General features: G+C 39.1%; 1 protein-coding gene across 6 annotated transcripts in view; it reads left to right on the top strand.

Moving 5' to 3' along the window:
* The window catches only part of PARD3B (par-3 family cell polarity regulator beta), a 399,412-nt gene that overhangs the window by 289,814 nt on the left and 93,111 nt on the right, over positions 1-16,487 (top strand). For all 6 annotated transcript variants that reach the window (XM_066999115.1, XM_066999113.1, XM_066999112.1 and 3 more), the window contains one exon: positions 12,510-12,620. In XM_066999115.1, coding sequence (XP_066855216.1) covers positions 12,510-12,620 — 111 coding nt within the window. The remainder of the gene's footprint in view (positions 1-12,509; positions 12,621-16,487) is intronic.

Genomic DNA, 16,487 nt, shown 5'->3' with positions numbered 1-16,487 from the left:
AGAGGAAGTATATCTGACAGCAGAAAAGATGCAGTTGTTAATTCCAGCTGTTGTGAGTGGACTTGGGGGAATGTTTTTTCCAGGTGTACAGCTTTCCAGTTATTGAAATTCAGGACCTTGGATTTGACCATGATTTCTGCTTTACATTCCTGTATCCTGTTACCTCTTTTTTCCAAGGATCATTGGACTATATTTGTAGTGATACTTGTCTATTCAGCAGCAGCTGGAAGAGAGACAGAATGGCACAACTGAACAACTATGTTCAAGTGAGAAAGAGGATGGCAGGAAATTGTGTAACTGAAGGAAAAGGGGCTAAAGGGTTTCATTTTCCCACTGGAAGAAGAAAAACAGAATTGAGGCCAGGTAACTGGGTGTCTTAGCTCTAAGAGCATGGCAGAAAAATAGCATCATAGCATTGTAAATTAATAATGCAACCTCATCTAAAAATCGTGTCCCGTCTTCAGTGCGGTTGTCCAGATGCACAACAGTAATACAATACTAGGAGAAGAGTGCAAGGACAACTAAAGAGTATGGGAAAAAAAATCTGTTTTAAATATTGTATCTAACAAATCGAAAGATACGTTATATAGACATCATTAGGCACTCTTCACTTTTTCTTACAATAGAAGACCAAGTATACAGCTAAAGAAATGGAAATGCAGATGGTTAAGTTATTTCACAGTCAGATTTCTAGTTTGTTTTACAGATGAAATACTTTCAGTTAAACATAATTCATCAACTGTGAGCGCTCGTCTGGTGAAATTTGTGTTCATACTGTTGTGGGGTTTCTTATGCAGTAAATTTTTGGGCCTGAGGCCAAAACATGTTTGTTCAAGAAGCGAAGAGTGACTTCTCCTCCTCTCTGCTTGTGAAGGTAGTTTTTAAAAATGAGTCATCAAGTAAAGAAGTAGCAATAATATATATGATCAGTTGCAGTTAATGATGAATAAGCATAATGCTCATTTTAATGAATAATGATTGCATTCAATTCACAAATCACCTGTAAGCCAGAGTTTTTCCTACAAATTATTTGGTGGACAAAGGCTATTAGCTAATGCATTCAGGAAACATTGTGGTTGAATCAGGCACGGTTTGGAAACAAGGCGGTGTTAAGTTCATTTATTGATTATGCGTCCTAGAGTAGTTTTTATCAACACCATTTAGTTATTTATACAGCGATACTGTTTTCTCCTGGCATCCTCTGTGGCATAAGTTTTGATGAAGTCAGTGACAGACTTCATCTGTGTTCTTCAGCCTCCTATGCTGATACAGGCTTTGAATTTAACATTTATTTTATCAGTCATAGCAAAGTTCTTTATTCAGACTAATTTTTTGCCTTGAGATGATAACGTGTAGAATTTGTAGATCTGTGCTCATTTTGGTCACTAGGTAAAATTAGCACCAGGTTTTTTTTAGAATTGTGAATAGTTGAATGCATGAGTATAACATCAGAACCTGGAGCTGTAGGGCAACTGAGAAAAGAAGCCATGCCTTTGTGTGGTGAACAAAGCGTCACTGTATCTAAACAAGAAAGCAGACGAATAGTTTTTTCCCTACGTTTTCACACAAAAACTAACAGGCTGGTAATACAAACATTAACAACAAGTCTTGTAAAAATTGTGTATGCACATCTGTGACAGGAAATTAGTGTGTGAAAGGCAAGAAATGTGCAAGTAGGAAAAAGATTCGGGGAATCTGGACTGTTTATGTTGTTTAATTAACTTTGAGCTACATGGTTGTGATAGCCAGCAAAACAAAAGTACTTCATGGATTTAAAGCATAATTATACCAATCTTCTCTGAACTTATCCAGTAAAATATATTTCTCTATCTGATTGTTCTAGAATAACTGCTTTTAAGGTTCAAGAAACAGCAGCAATTGCCAGGTCTTCATTAAAACCTTATAAAGAAAGTTTCTGGCACATAGTACATGAGCAGAAAAGCAGATACAACAGATCTGCGTAGTTCACGCAATTGACTAAAAATTTCATTTGCTCAGTTCTGATATTTATTCTTTATTTATAAAGTGGCAATGAGGAAGGGTTTTTATTAAGTTCAGTCTAGTTTCCTAGCCTGATAAGAGAGTCTGTTGTGTAGCAGCTGGATGAAACTTTTCCCATCCCAAGCCCCCATCCTTCAGCTGCCAGAGCCACATCTTGTGAGCGTGATGGAGTCCTTTTGCTTTTTCCTGTTTTCATTGGTCACTCCGTTATTAGTGGAGTCCTGGAGGGTTAGCAGTCTTGCTGACTTGTTTTTATATATGTCGTGTATTTATGTGTGTTGTATATTTAATATATCACGTGGCACTTAGGAACATGGTTTAGTGGTAGACTTGGTAGTGTTATGTTGATGGTTGGACTTGATGATCTTAAGGGTTTTTTCCTACCTAAATGATTTTATGACTCTGTGATCTGGGACTATCTCTGCTGAAAATAACTGGTAACCAAAAGCCACGATATATTGAGAACTGAAAATTTTGTAGATCATTCTTTTCAAAGCGTAAAAGTAACTATGACTAATCACTTTATTTTGTAATAACTACTTGCAAAATCCACAAAAAACTAGTGGTAAAAGATCTTGGCAAGTGCAGTTTGAAGTCCATCTTCCTTGAACATCCCTACTTCCCAGCTCGGGCTCCTGACATTTTGCTTTGTGTCAATTTTGCTGTACTGAGGAGAACAGGGAAGAGCATCCTCTAGAGATTTGTGACACAGGTTTTTGCTTAATTAACTGGTAGAGAAGGCTGCTTGACTGACAGACAGAGCCTCCTTCAGTCCCCAAGTGAGTGGTGTTAATTTTCTGCAACATACTGGGGAACATATTCCCATCAGTGTGTCCACACAACTCTTATTGATGCTAATGAAAGCTGGGTGCTTGTATCAAAGGGGAAATTGCTGTGTGTGTGCCAAGGTTGCATCCTAAATCAGTGAACAGTGGAATTGCATCGTTCCACTGATACTTTTCTCGTGCTTTGTGTCTTTCTGCAACTTCATTGTTTTTTCTCATGTTGTTTTAACTATCCTAAGCCAAATTTTTCCTAAGCAAACCACAGAATAATCTAGTATCAGTTTTGTCAATATGCCACATAAAATGTTTTAAAGCTGGGAATTCTGAGAAAATAGTTGAGGGAATTTTGGCAGACCGTACTGGTTCTTCTTGAACTCAAAGATAGTGGTGAATTTGTTTCATATGGACAGCTGTTTGTCTGAAAGCTTCCTTTAGTATACTATGAAAGTGATTCACCCCCCTAATACATCAGTAGAAGTTTCTGCTACCATCCAAGACACTTAAAGGAATCACATTTACAGTTCTAATTGATGGCCACTGTTTTGACAGGCAAACAGATTTCTCCTCCCAGTGGCTTCATACAGCTGGCCTCCAGCAGACCTTACCATTAGCAAAATTCTACTGAAAAGTGTATACAAGCTAATAATAAATCTGTAGGGAAGGATTTTAACCACAAACTACTATGTCTAATTAGTGATGTACAATAGCCAAGGCCAGGGAAGGAAAGTATTGTTTATCAGAAGGACTGATTTTGACAGTTTAAAAATGCAAAAGCATCTATTATTTATTATGCTGAAACACATCTTTCAAAATACAGTATATGTAACTCCACTCTTCTTTTATTTTGGCATTGTTTTGAAAGTTACTGCTTTCCAAAAAAAACGCAGCAGTCATTGAGGATGCAGGGATGGAATTTGTGATGCTTAAACCTTAAGAGTTCATTGTGTAATCTAAGAACAAGTCTTGTAGAGTTGTCTGTTTGGCTTTACTGCCTCCCTTTCCGATTCAATACCCGTATCTCTCCCTTGGACAAGCCTTCCTTCGAAAGAGCCTCAGAGTCTTTTCACTGTGTACTCTCCTTTAGTTCAGAGTTTCTCAAGCACTCCGAGCAGTGCAGAGCTCAAATATAGGCTAAAGCATCCTGCTGGGAAAGAATTGAGACTGTTTTTGGTAGCTCAGCTACTGTAGTGAACTCTGCATGTCTCTACTGCATATTGCTGCGCAGTGTCTTGGAGGCAAGAGTGCTGTTTCCCAAGACACATTCCTTTCCTTTTCTGCCTCCAGCAAGAATCTCCAGGAAGGGGTATTTCCGTAACAGTGCAGCAGGAGAGCATATGAAAGGAGTACGGAGCAAGCGGTGGGGGGAGAATGAGTGTGTTGGGAGAGAAAAAGGAAATGATTGAGGAGAAAACTTACAGGAGATAGGGGGAAATAGAAAAGGGGAAAAGCATCTTAAACTGGTAGGAAAACAAGGCAGGTAAATATGTAGCATTACGGTAACTATGGCTCTGAGGTGATTAGCAGAGAAAGAGAATAGGACTTCTTAATCTGGGCAAGTCGTTTTTCCCCTTTGTGCCTCAGTTTCTTAAATTTGTATAATGGGTGTGGTAGCACATGCTCAACATGAATGATCATTAGAGTGTGACTACATTTCCATAGAGAAAGGGGCTTCCACGAAGGTTTCGGTGTTGTCTCAAGCACAACGCAGGGAACTCCTCTGTTACTGCTGTTTTTCAAGAGTCAGGCTTTCCTGGAGATCTTGTTGGAACCTGCAATGAACAGTTTCTCTTCATGAAAGTCAGATAAGCCCCAACAAATCCCCGCTGTGGCACATAAGGAGAGGAAAGCACACGGTGTGGTCGAGGAGGTGAGTACTGCTGTTGTGAGATAATTAGCGAGTCTGACACTTCGAAGTATCATGATGCTGAGTGCAAATGTAGCAGGTTTTCAGTTTTGTTTTGCAAATGTCATGTATTTAATTTGCCTCACGAGTTTTGTATCTGCAGTTCTGAGAATGTCATGGGTTCAAGTTTTTTCCATAGCCAAAAGGGCTGAGCAAACAATTTTCTGGTGTGAATGGAGATTCTCATATAATGTCTCAGCGGCTGAAATGATAAGAAAAGCAGCAAACACCATGAGAATCACGATGCAAGAAAAATGGAAAAATCCTTCCCCTTACAAATATGCATATACTATACATGCATGTGTAGTTGATACGTTAGTGAGTTCTGGGGCTGTATTGCTGGTAATAGGGGGAAGAGGCACAGAACAGATGAGGAGATAGCATGAAACAGAAAAGAAGGAGGAAAAAAAAAGCCTCTTTCCCTCACTTCAGTTGGTCTTTTCCCTGTCTCATTTACCTGCTAAGGCTGAAGGTGCTGGCGTGACACCGAGGGATGCTGTCTCTCACTGGACTCTGCAGAATTTCCAAACTCAATCTGAGAAATCCACCGAGTCAGCAAGTAGTCCCAGAGGGGCAGCTGGCAGCGCCTGCAGACTGCACAGGGAGTCTCTGTCTCTTACTTTTTGTCTTATTGACTGAACCTCAGAGGAATAGGTTCAGTCAGAAACTGCATTTATCTTTTTCCTGCATGACAGAGGATAACAAATTCCTGGAAAAATTAATAGCTGTCCTAACTGCCTGCTTCTCTTCTTTTTTCTTCAGCGTGGGGATGAGAAAATGGGAATTAAGAAAGCGGAGTCAAGGGAGAAGACCTTAATACTCTGTCCTTTTCTTTTTCTCACCATGCCCAAGACATGGGTGTGATTATCCTTTTCCCCTAGGGTTGGCATTTGCAGACTTCATGTAGAATAGGGTTAGGTATGTTTCTGTGCACTGTTTCTGTGCAGTGGGAGAGAATTAGTATTCACTTCAGAAGAAATTACTTTCCCGTGGGGTAGAACAGAGAGGGGAGAAATGGCTAGTGTTATATGAAAGCAGGGAAAAATAAGAATATATGGGAATAGTTTCTTGGATGGAGGGTAATTACACTGCCTGGTGGATAAGCTGGTAGGGCTTGATGCATTGGACAGACTATAAATCAACTTTTCCTTCTTCTGGCCAAGCTGTAAGTCATAGCTGTGTTATATTACTGTAGGCGTTTATTTCTCTGTGGATGTGATGTAGGATGCAGAGTTCTTGTACTGGTGACCACAAATCAGCAACATGGTCATCAGATGACTGAAGCATCATTTCTTGGACGCAGGTGGAAAGTTGTCATTCACTGTAACAAGTTTCCCAGTCAGATAATAATAACGGTGACCCTTCTTAATAAACACTATCTCCAAAACTCATACTACCTCTGCATGTTTTCTAGAAATAAGTTTCTTGAAATATTAAAGATGATTCCTCAGGCTGCCTTCTGTTGTCTATATTTGCATCATTGCCGAGGCGAGTTACTCCAGTCCATTGGTTCTGTAGATGGACCTTGTGGTTTTGCAGCAATCACTTGTAACTCAGGTAGCCCAAGTCTTAGGGTACCATCATGTTCCTCAGTTTTTGTCTCTGGTCACTTCATATCCTGCAGAAGTTCCATTGTGTCTATGGTAGGGATGGATAGAGCTACCCCACTGGTAAGGATTTCCTAATACCTAGTTACCAGAAAGAGTTACAGTAACTCAGCATTGTGTGACATCTATATAAATTAAGGGCAAGTTCGACATTTAAACAATAAGGATGTGGGGCATAAAGGCTTAGGGAAGATGAAGGTTAAAAAGATTTCAAGATTTCAGGGTATTTATTTAGATTGCCTGACTTTGTTCTGTAGTTTGTATGCAGAAGAGTAACCTCTTACATTTCATATGGCAAACAACCTCCAATCATTTATCTGATACTGAAACACAGATAATATTTGAGACAATGATACTGGCAGTGTAGATTTTCTTTTGTTGCTGTCCATAGGGTTGATGCTTTCAGAGCAAGCTTTACTGTGTAAGTTAGGGCTTTTGTTTGACATTTCATTTCTAAGTTTCTTCATTTCATTGAAGATTAGATGTTATTTACCTGTGAGGGGTTACAGCAAGCAGTTTCCTCAGGTTTGGTGCTGGGAATTCTTTCATTAGCCCTTAAGTCTGTGAACAATGCGATGATCCAAGCATTAATACAGATGTGATTAACTGTCTTTTCTCAGCTTTGTTTGCTTTGTTCTACTGATACCTACAAGTTACATAATAAGTAGTACGTAAGGATATGCATTAAAGGCAGTTCCCCATTGTAGCAGACTTCTTGGCAAATTTATTTTCATTTTAGCACAACTTCAGTGGGAAAAAAAAATTGCACTGTTGATTTATTTTGAATGAACTCCTGGAAGGCTTACTAAGTATGCCACGTGGAAAGCTCCATGAAATGCTGAGGGTTAATATACTCTGCTCTTAATTTCAAATTCCAGATAAATACGGTTTCAGCTTTGATCCTATCTGTACTAATTCATTGTCACTGTACTAATTAATTCAGCATGCTGGAGAAAAGATGCTAATTTGGGCATCAAAGAAATAAACGGGTTGGGGGGAGGTTGTGTTTAATGAGAGTTGTTAAAAAGATAAGTTTTACTCCCATTAGACTGGATCTGGAAGCTCAGTCTAGCTCCAGTAGTTAGCTACAGCAAATTAAAAAAAAAAAAAAAAAGGTACTTAATTTAACGTTGACATAACAAAATAGGAGCAACGAAATATTGGTGTTAATAATGTGGTTTTCTTTGTATTTGCATTATCTGTATAACCTTCTCTTTTCCTGCTGACCATAACCAGTTTAATGCCTATCACAGCATTAGAATAATGTGGATTATCTCCCAAAGTGATTTGAGGATGGCTAAATATAAGCATAGTCACTGTGATAAAGCTTAGCTAAATTTGTGAAATACAAATAATAATTATAGCGCAGGACATGTTAACAAGTTGTGCCTCTTGAGTCTTGGTTGATATAATAAAACAAAGGTTAGGTTATTTTTCTCTTTCCGTGCGAGCTAGTTTTGATTGTCTAAGCTTGCACATACCTGCCTTACCTGCTCTTTGGGGTGTTTCGGTGGGAGCCTGATGGAGTGACCACCTGGCTGTTGGGTGGGATGGAAGGGACTCTTTCAACACCACCACAGTGCTGAGATCCAGAGTATAAACAGGAGCAAACGGTTTGAGTGTTGTACACAGCACTGCCCAGCCCCGCAGTGGACTTGCCTTCCTGCCCCTTCCTCTCCTTCTCCCTGGAGGTGGAGGCACTGCCATCACAGTTCACCTGCCCTGGAGCTGTAAGCAGAAGAGGCTGATGTGGCCGTCTCCAGGTCCTCCATCTACCAGGGATAGAGAATTGGATGCAGTCAGTGGTGAGAGGGGCTGGCAGTGGGGCAAGGAGAAGAGATGCACACCTGCCTCTGGCACAGAGCTGCCCTTCCACCAAAAGTTTAACTCATGCCATGGAAGTACTGCCATCTTCTTGGTTACTGGTGAAGATGTGAACAGTGTTGCCCAGTCCTTGCCGTGAGTGCTCTGTTCTCAAAATCACAGCCTTTACCCGAACATATTCTTGTCTTTCTGTATTTTTTCAGCTGTTGCAAAGCTCTTGATCCATTAGTGTAATACTCAATGGCATGCTTCTGTCCAATAAGTAAACATTTAATAACAAACCTTTTAGATATTTAGAGAGCCACAAAAAACGTAAAAGAAGTATTTCATTAATGTTGCTATTAACATAAATGTAAAATGAGCCTGGTCTGTAATCACAAACAAGTGTGACTCACTAAGGATCTTTATGGAAATATTTAATACTCTGTAAAAGTGTATGTATGAAAGTGATTAATCAAAGCACAGCACTGCTTCTAGGGTATTTCTTCTGCTGTAAAGCTGCGTGATAAAATAACTTAAAACACACGGCAGTAGTGGCAGTTAATAAGCTTTTTATAGTCCCTGTGTGGACCTGAAAATCATACCTTATTAGTATCTTTATCTTTCTTGTTCACTCATTCATTCTTACTCACATTTAAATTTAATTTTAAGGGTTATTTCTAGTCTTTCATATGGGAGCTGCTTTAATAATCTCAGCATTTTTCCCCATTTGCTGTGAAATGACTAGGAGCCAGAGCTTTTGTTATATGTACTTTACAAATCACTCTGTTTTTTTACAGATCATTTCTGGAGATGTCAAGGCTTTATGACATTGTTAGGCTGTGTATCTTGCTTGACTGTGTCATATGCCCTCTTGAATTATTTCCGTGCAGATGTTTGCAGTTCCATTATGTACCCTGTTGGCTGCAGTGACACCTGCTGATCTAGGGCAACCAAATTAAGAAATCCAAGTTGCTGAATTTAGTCAGCAAGCTGCTTAGGGTTCTACCCAGCAGATGTTTCTCCTCCTTACAAGTCTGGGACTTCACAGACCTGCCTGCTTTTTAATCCTTGAAGCAAATATCAACATGTTTGAGATCTGGAAGCTCCCAGCTCCATGCGGAAATGGTGTTGCCATGACCACAGCTTTAGGTCTTGCATATAAGACGTTTATCCCAAATATAACAGAGCAGGCCTATAGAAGGTTTGTTCTAACTTTTATCCCTTGCAATGGGGATAAAAGCCTTGAAATGAAGCATATGTGTGCTTTTATATGATAGCCAATTGAATGTTAATATGTACTGCAAGATGATGATGTACACTCGGTATTCAGAAACTTCATTCATTTAATGCTTCTAAGGGGAAAATGTTAGCTATTTGCAGGGAACCCATATTTTCCTTTGAAATTCAAAGAAATAGGATAATCCTTCACTGTGCTACAGCATGTTCTCAACTGTTGCATATGGACTTTTCCCATAAGGATGTATCACTCTGAGGTCTGATCACTTAAAGAAAATCCCTTTATACTTTTGTTTATGGGACTGTGCTCTGAGTAGTTGGAATATTAATTTTCTCAGCTGAAAAGTATGCTAAGGTTATTAGGCTTTTTTTTTGTGTGTGGCTTAATGCTTTGTGCTCTATATTGCTTTTCTTAAGTGTTAAATTTTTGCTGTTTTTATTCTTTAACGTTTGTGCAAGATTTTTTTGAGCTGAAAACATATTACGATAATAATAAAAAACAATGGATTTTTATGATATAGCAATGTGCACAAGAGGCTAAAAACTTCAACATTTCCTAGCCTTTAGCTATATGCTGCATACTTAGTGTAACAGGTAAAAATTGTAAGTCTTCACAAATCCCATGTGAAGCTAAATATAACATGAAAAACAAATAAAACAACAACAACAAAAACAAAAAAAACACCACCCCAAAACAACAGATCAAGTGTTTTCATCAAGACCAACTCACTATTCCTGATTTATAATTACTCTGGAACTTGCCAATTTGTAGCTAGAGCAGCTCTACCAGCAGACAGCACTATTTTTGCTGAGAGTTATCATGCTTGCAGTTATTACAATCAAAATCATCACTATTTTATTTAAAATGTATTTTCTTCATGAGGAAGAAATAATACCTAGTCTTGAAAAGGAGGTATGTTGAACATTTCTTTTTTACATTTCTCTTGAGTATGCAACATATTCAGCTTTAACTCCCTTCAACAGTACAATATGCCCAAGAATACCGTTTTCAAAATCAATACTTACTACAGTCAAATATGAGAATCCACAAAACCATAATTGAAAAATTGTGGGAGAAAAGTAAGCAGACTGAATACAAACAAAGTACCAGACTTGGATTACGACCAAGATGCAAGTGCTAATACAGCCTCTCCTGAGAAAACCGCCATGAGACCTTCACAGCATGTGCAAGCGTTCGAAAGCAGGGTGTTTTCAGGTGCAGCCTGCTGGTGCTCATCCCAAGGCGAGTTGCTCTTTGGCTGTCTGGTTAGGTGCTTTGTTTATGTGACATCTCTCTAGAGAGCAATATATGCAGAGTTTCACCTGGCTTTTCACATGGGTAATGAGCCTTCCTCACTTCATATGTTCTCACTCTTTCTTAACAACCTCTATCTGTCTCGTGTTTCCCAACTGCTGCTTTTGCTGCTACCATCAACCTCTGATGGGTTTTGTGGCTCCGCGGCCTTGTAGGACTGCTAGAACTGGGAAAGCAGCAGTGGAATCAGTGTGCTGCTCTCAACTCAGGAAAAGCAGAAGCATGAAAAGTATCTGCTGTCTTTCTGGAAGCACTGATATAAGAGAGACCATCAAAAAAGAATTGAAGATGGTTTGAAGGAAAGGGGTGTGTGTGTGTATGCATGTATGTATATATATTGATCAGAGGATCCCTGGAAGAACGTAATACGCTAGCGGTCTTGTCACATATAAGAAAAAGGCAAGAGAAAGCCATGCACTGGGATCTGACTCTGTCTATTCCCCAGCACAGGCCACGGTAGAGCATCTCATGTTAATGCCTGTAGTGTTTGTCTGTCTTCTTGTTTGCACCATACTCTACGTGGCCATCTCTCATGCCCATCATTCTCCTTATAACCAAATTCTTATTGTCTGGAAGACTTGCTGAAGAGTCTGTCAGAACTTCATTTGACCATAAGCTCATAATTATTGATTTAAATGCACTAAAAATTTGGATTGTTAACTTACAAGCCTGACAACAAAGATTTCTGCTTTGGTCAGAGCAGAAACCTGAAGTCAATGATTTACAACTTAACTACATGTACAGTAGTTCAGCTATTCCACTTGAGGCAGTTTGGGCTGACATGAAAAATAAAAAGGGTAAAAGAAAGATCACCAAGACAATACTGTAGACTTACAGAGAAGAGTTTGCAATTGTGAGTCAGAGTAAGTAGTTTGCAATACGGTGTATTTAATGAAGAAATCGTTACTTTATTGTACGTACTGTCATTGATTTGCATGAAAGGACACGTTAACTTACATGGAAGGCACTGATCATTTATTTACTTACGGAATTGAGAATTTCAGATTGGGGAAAAGGTGTGGAGTTTTTTATACTTTTTGGCCCATAATTCATAAGCATATTTGACATACAACATACTTGACCCCAGTATTCTGTCTAGCTCCATCAAAAATGAAATGTAGCTCCCTGGTTTAGTCACCTTTAACAGCCTGCATAAAATGGGCTGTTATGCTATGCAACATAACGTATCAGTACAACGTATAGAACAGTGGAACCCTAGAACTGACTGGGGTCTCTGGAGGACTTTCACTGCATAAATATTAAAGGATAGTACATCCTTAGGCAGAAAGGAAAACCCAGAAGTACTTTAAAAAGAGATCTTAAAAGCTGTCTAGTTTTGTACTTTCAAAATATATCAAGATTTTATTCTTTCTGAATGCACCATTTTTTAAACAAAGAACAAATCTTTAAATTAAGACCAGATATGATTAAGAGATAATAGATATTGATAAGAGCAGAATATGTGGTCCAGTCTGGGTGCTGGCACCACAGCCACTGCAGATTACTTTCAGAGAGCTGTCCTGTGGTAAGAAGAACCTTCAGCTACTTTAAAATGTGCAATAATAGTTTAGTCCTGCAGTGGCTTGCTTTTTGGGTTTGGTGGGGCTTTACTGCTTTCTCTCTCAAGCAGTATGTTTCAGAAGTTCAGGAACCAAATCAGTTCGTAACTAGTCCTTCCTATTGCACATAGCCCATTTAAAACTGAACTTCTTTTGCAATGTGGGATCTATGAGTGGTCAAGATAAAAGCTCACAGTGTTGTGATTGCCTAAAATTTCTGTGCATTAGGATAGATAAGTACTGTTTTTTCTTCTGGTAATTATTTCTTCTTGACTCCTTCCTTGATATCTTAAACAGATTTGGAAAGAAAAAAGAAGATAGAAGTGGGAAAACAGATCAGAAGGGGAATCCAAAGCATGATGTACTTAAAGAAGAGGAGTTGGAGAAAATGAAAGATGAACGTGAAAGGTGAGTAAATCATGTCAGCATTTTTGTTCATCAGATGAAAAACTGATCTAGTACATCAGACATCTTTGGTTTCAGCTGGCTGTGCCGTAAGACGGTAGTTTTTGGACTTAAGTATGTTCTTTACTGCACAAGAGTTTGCTGGCTAGCCCCATGTTGCAGAAGTATCTAGTCAGCAAATGCTAAGTAGGCAGACACAGTGGGAAGAAAAGAGGCTCGGCTAGTTACAGTCAGTCTGAAGAGTTAGAGGCAGGGGTCTGCTGGCAGTCCAGGGTGTGGGAAAGGGATGCTGGGCAAGACAAGAATCTGAGGTTCGTAGGCACCACTGAGCATGTGTCAGCAGTGAGTTGCAGTATTTCGGAGGTAAGGTTCTGAGACTGAAATACAAGGAACCACCGATGTGAGTAACACCAGTTGTCTTGTTCATAAAATGCTCCTGTTCCATGCCCAATCTTATCATCTTCATTATTTTTCCAAATGGGGAGTTTGTAGTTTTCTCCTTTCACCCATTTCAGCCATTCAGGGTTTGGGGTTAGTTATTAAGTGCTGACAAGGCTCAGCAAACTTCTCTCTCCACTTCTCTCACCCAACTCATCCAGGTGTCTTTCACGATATGCCAGTGAGGGACTTTGCTCCCTTCAGATGGCTGCTGTCAGAAAAGTTAGAGCCCATATTTGCTGGCTTTCAAGAGGCTTCTGCAGTTGCTGCAAGACTTTCCAAGCTGTAGTATTATGGGTTATCAACGCACAGGGAAAGCTTTCAGAGGTTTATTTCCCTCAATGGAAAATCCTGCTCCTGGGTGGTGGGAAGGAAGCAGATAGAGTTCATTTTGGGAGTGCCAAGTGGGTCTTTCCTCGCAGTACAGACCAGCCTTTGTGGTGCTGATCAGTGCCCAGGGAAGAGATATCCTGCTTTCATTTGAGTCATGCAGTGCATAGTCAGCTGTATGAGTGGAGTGGTAGATGACGGGATGGAGAAAAAGAAATAAACCCAAGCCCCAATCATTGAAGTCTGCTGCTAATATTTGTTTGACTCATTTTAAAAGCTAGTACGGTATCCAGTTGCCACAGTGCTGCTACTTGCTGCTACTGGATATGCCTAGTAAGTGTTTGAAGTATTTAGTTCATCCAAGTTGAGTAGTGTCAGGAGAAACTTTGTACCATTTGTTTTAAAATTTCTATATCACGTCCTTGATTTTGCCAGATTGATGAGTGCCTTTATTTTAAACTGCTGACTCCCAATTTGGATACTGGCAATTTGAGAGGTATGTGTCCTTCATTTTAAAGAAGCCAGTGTCTTTTATTAGGATCCTGGCAAGCTAAGAAGCATGTATTCCATCTGTTAAAGGGCCAGTGTCATTTAGTAAAATGTTGGCAGGCTGCAAGGAATGAACCCTTCTGTCTAGAGGTCTAACATTCCAATTGGACATGAGATAATTGTTCTTAACATTTCTTTAGTGTTGTATTTTATTTTTTTTAAGTTACAGTCACTGATTGACAGTAACTTGGTAAGACTGCATTAGAAACTGGCAGCTCAATGTCTTCATCATTCTGGTTTCTCTAGTAATGATTTCAGTTTTGACCTGGAAGAGTTTGTGACTGAAATGGAGAACAGCAGGTGTATTGAGAAGTGGATGAACCAAGATGATATTTTTAACTCACTTATTTGTCTCTTCTTCTATAATGCATGAAAATATAAATATACCCTATTTTCTATCAGGTAATGCAGCTTGTATGGCTTGAGGATTAAAATTAAAAAATAAAGGGGGGAGGGGGAGAGAGAAGAACAGTGAAGAAAATTTCCTTACATTATCCCCAAAGCTATGCAACATATGCTGTAAAAAGAGTCAAGTCACTTCAACTTTCTAAGTGAAATAAGAGCATGGCAGTATATGTATGCACACATAAGAATGTCTACAGGCTGATTCCTGAACCTTTCTTGAATCGTAAGAATGAAGAGGCTTCATCTTTCCTGGAGGAAAATTAAGTAAGATTCTCATATATGAGTAAGAACTGTTTGGGAGATAGAGTAAAATCAGTGGAAGGAAACATTACTTGACTAAAACGTAATCCAGTCCTTTTGTTTTGTTGTTGACTGTTCAGCTAGTGATGATACTCGGTAAAACTCTAGACAAGTTTTATAGCTCTGTCTCAAGATTTAGTGATTGTATAAAGTAATTGAATTCCAAGATTTTAATGCAGATATTGGCAAAGAAAACCTTGTGGCACATCCACATCATAGATCTTCTGCTTCTATGACTTCACTAGCTGCAGTTCTGCATATTTGGTTTCATCTTTATAAAACCAACCTTTACTTAATTTTACTAAAGCATCAGTATGCTTTCAAATCATATTTTCAAGTGAGTTACGTTAAAACTACTAGGAATGTAATAGTAGAACAAAAGGACTACAGAAATGTTGATAGAAATGCAGCTTTTGTCCCTTGATACCCATGAACAAATCCTCTATTTAACAGTTAGAACAAAATACAAATTGCTTTTTTGACATCTAACCTTTTTCAAATTAATTTAAACACATACCTAATTTTACTTTTCCAAGATCAGCTAAGTAATTTTGTTCAGACACAATCCCAATTACTACAGTTTTAAAGTCAGTTTGTTTGCTTAAACTTCAGTTTTCTTGAATACTGACTGCCTAAATATTTCAGAATCTGTCAAACCAATACTTAGGATTTTTAATGTTTGGTTTTTTTTTTTTCAGAGGCTGAACTGTCCATTTTTGACACTAGTAGAAGAGGTCAGAGTAGTTGATTTTTGGGCTGGGTGTGACAGGATTAATGATCAAGTGCATCTTAGCAGCTGTGGACCTTGCATGGTTTTGGAGGTTGGTTTTACATGCACTGTATGTTTGGCAGATCTCCAAAAAAAAAAAACCACACTGAAAAAAAGACACAAAAAAAAAAGAATATTGTTCCAAGATATGTTCCAGCTGAGAAACAGTTTTCAGAAGGAAATGCATTTCCAGTTTACAGGAGCAGGTTGTCTCCTGGAGTTTTGCAAAGGTGGTTTGTTTGTTTGTTTTTTTTTTGATCGGTATTGGATAGGTACAATATTATCTCACAGAATTCCAGAGACAGGCCTGCCATAATTCTGTATTTCCTTGTACTCAGCCTTTTCCCAGAAATTTTGCAAGATTTACAGACATGCAGAAATGACAGATGTGATCACTGCATGATTATGGTTTGGCTGTGCAGTACAAATTCAGTGACTCTGGCTCTGACAAGAAACATCAGATCTTATGTAGGTGTGCTTGCAGGAACATAAGTCCATCGTGCTCAGACTAGGCTGGATTTACTACTTGCACGGAGAAAGAATTGTATAGTGCATGTGCAACAAGTCTGACACATCCAGAATGTGTTAGATCTAGTAGGCGTATGCAGACAGAGCATACAGCACTTACTCTGTAATGCAGATGCTTCCCAAAAGGATTGAACTTGCTGCACATTGGTCCACAGCACAGATTTGCCTGGCAACCCTTTTATGGGCCACCAAGTTTCACACTTGAACCTTAAAAAATGAAAATAAATTGAGTATTTCTCTAGCCTAGCAATTCTTATTTCCATTCCCCATCTTTCAGTTCTCAGTACAACTCTCTGTACTGTACTGCCTTGTAGCTGCAGTTCTCTGAAGCAGCTCTGCATCCACTAAAATGCTGACATCGTTATTATTTCTTACTGCTTGTATTCCCTAACAGTCCCAACCAAGGTGAAGGTCTCATTGTGCTCGTTGCTGTTAGGGAAGCTTGGGCCCAGCCCCAAGCACTTACAGTTGAAGTAGCAGAGACAAAATCTGCCAGGAAAAAAAAAGTGTCCCGTGGGTGGGAATCTGATGTGCAGGCAGTGCAGCTGCTT

This window comes from Anser cygnoides, chromosome 6 (assembly GCF_040182565.1).
Source record: "Anser cygnoides isolate HZ-2024a breed goose chromosome 6, Taihu_goose_T2T_genome, whole genome shotgun sequence".
NCBI lineage: Eukaryota > Metazoa > Chordata > Aves > Anseriformes > Anatidae > Anser > Anser cygnoides.
Note: the sequence above shows the minus strand (reverse complement) of the source record. Positions and strands in the feature narration are given on the sequence as shown.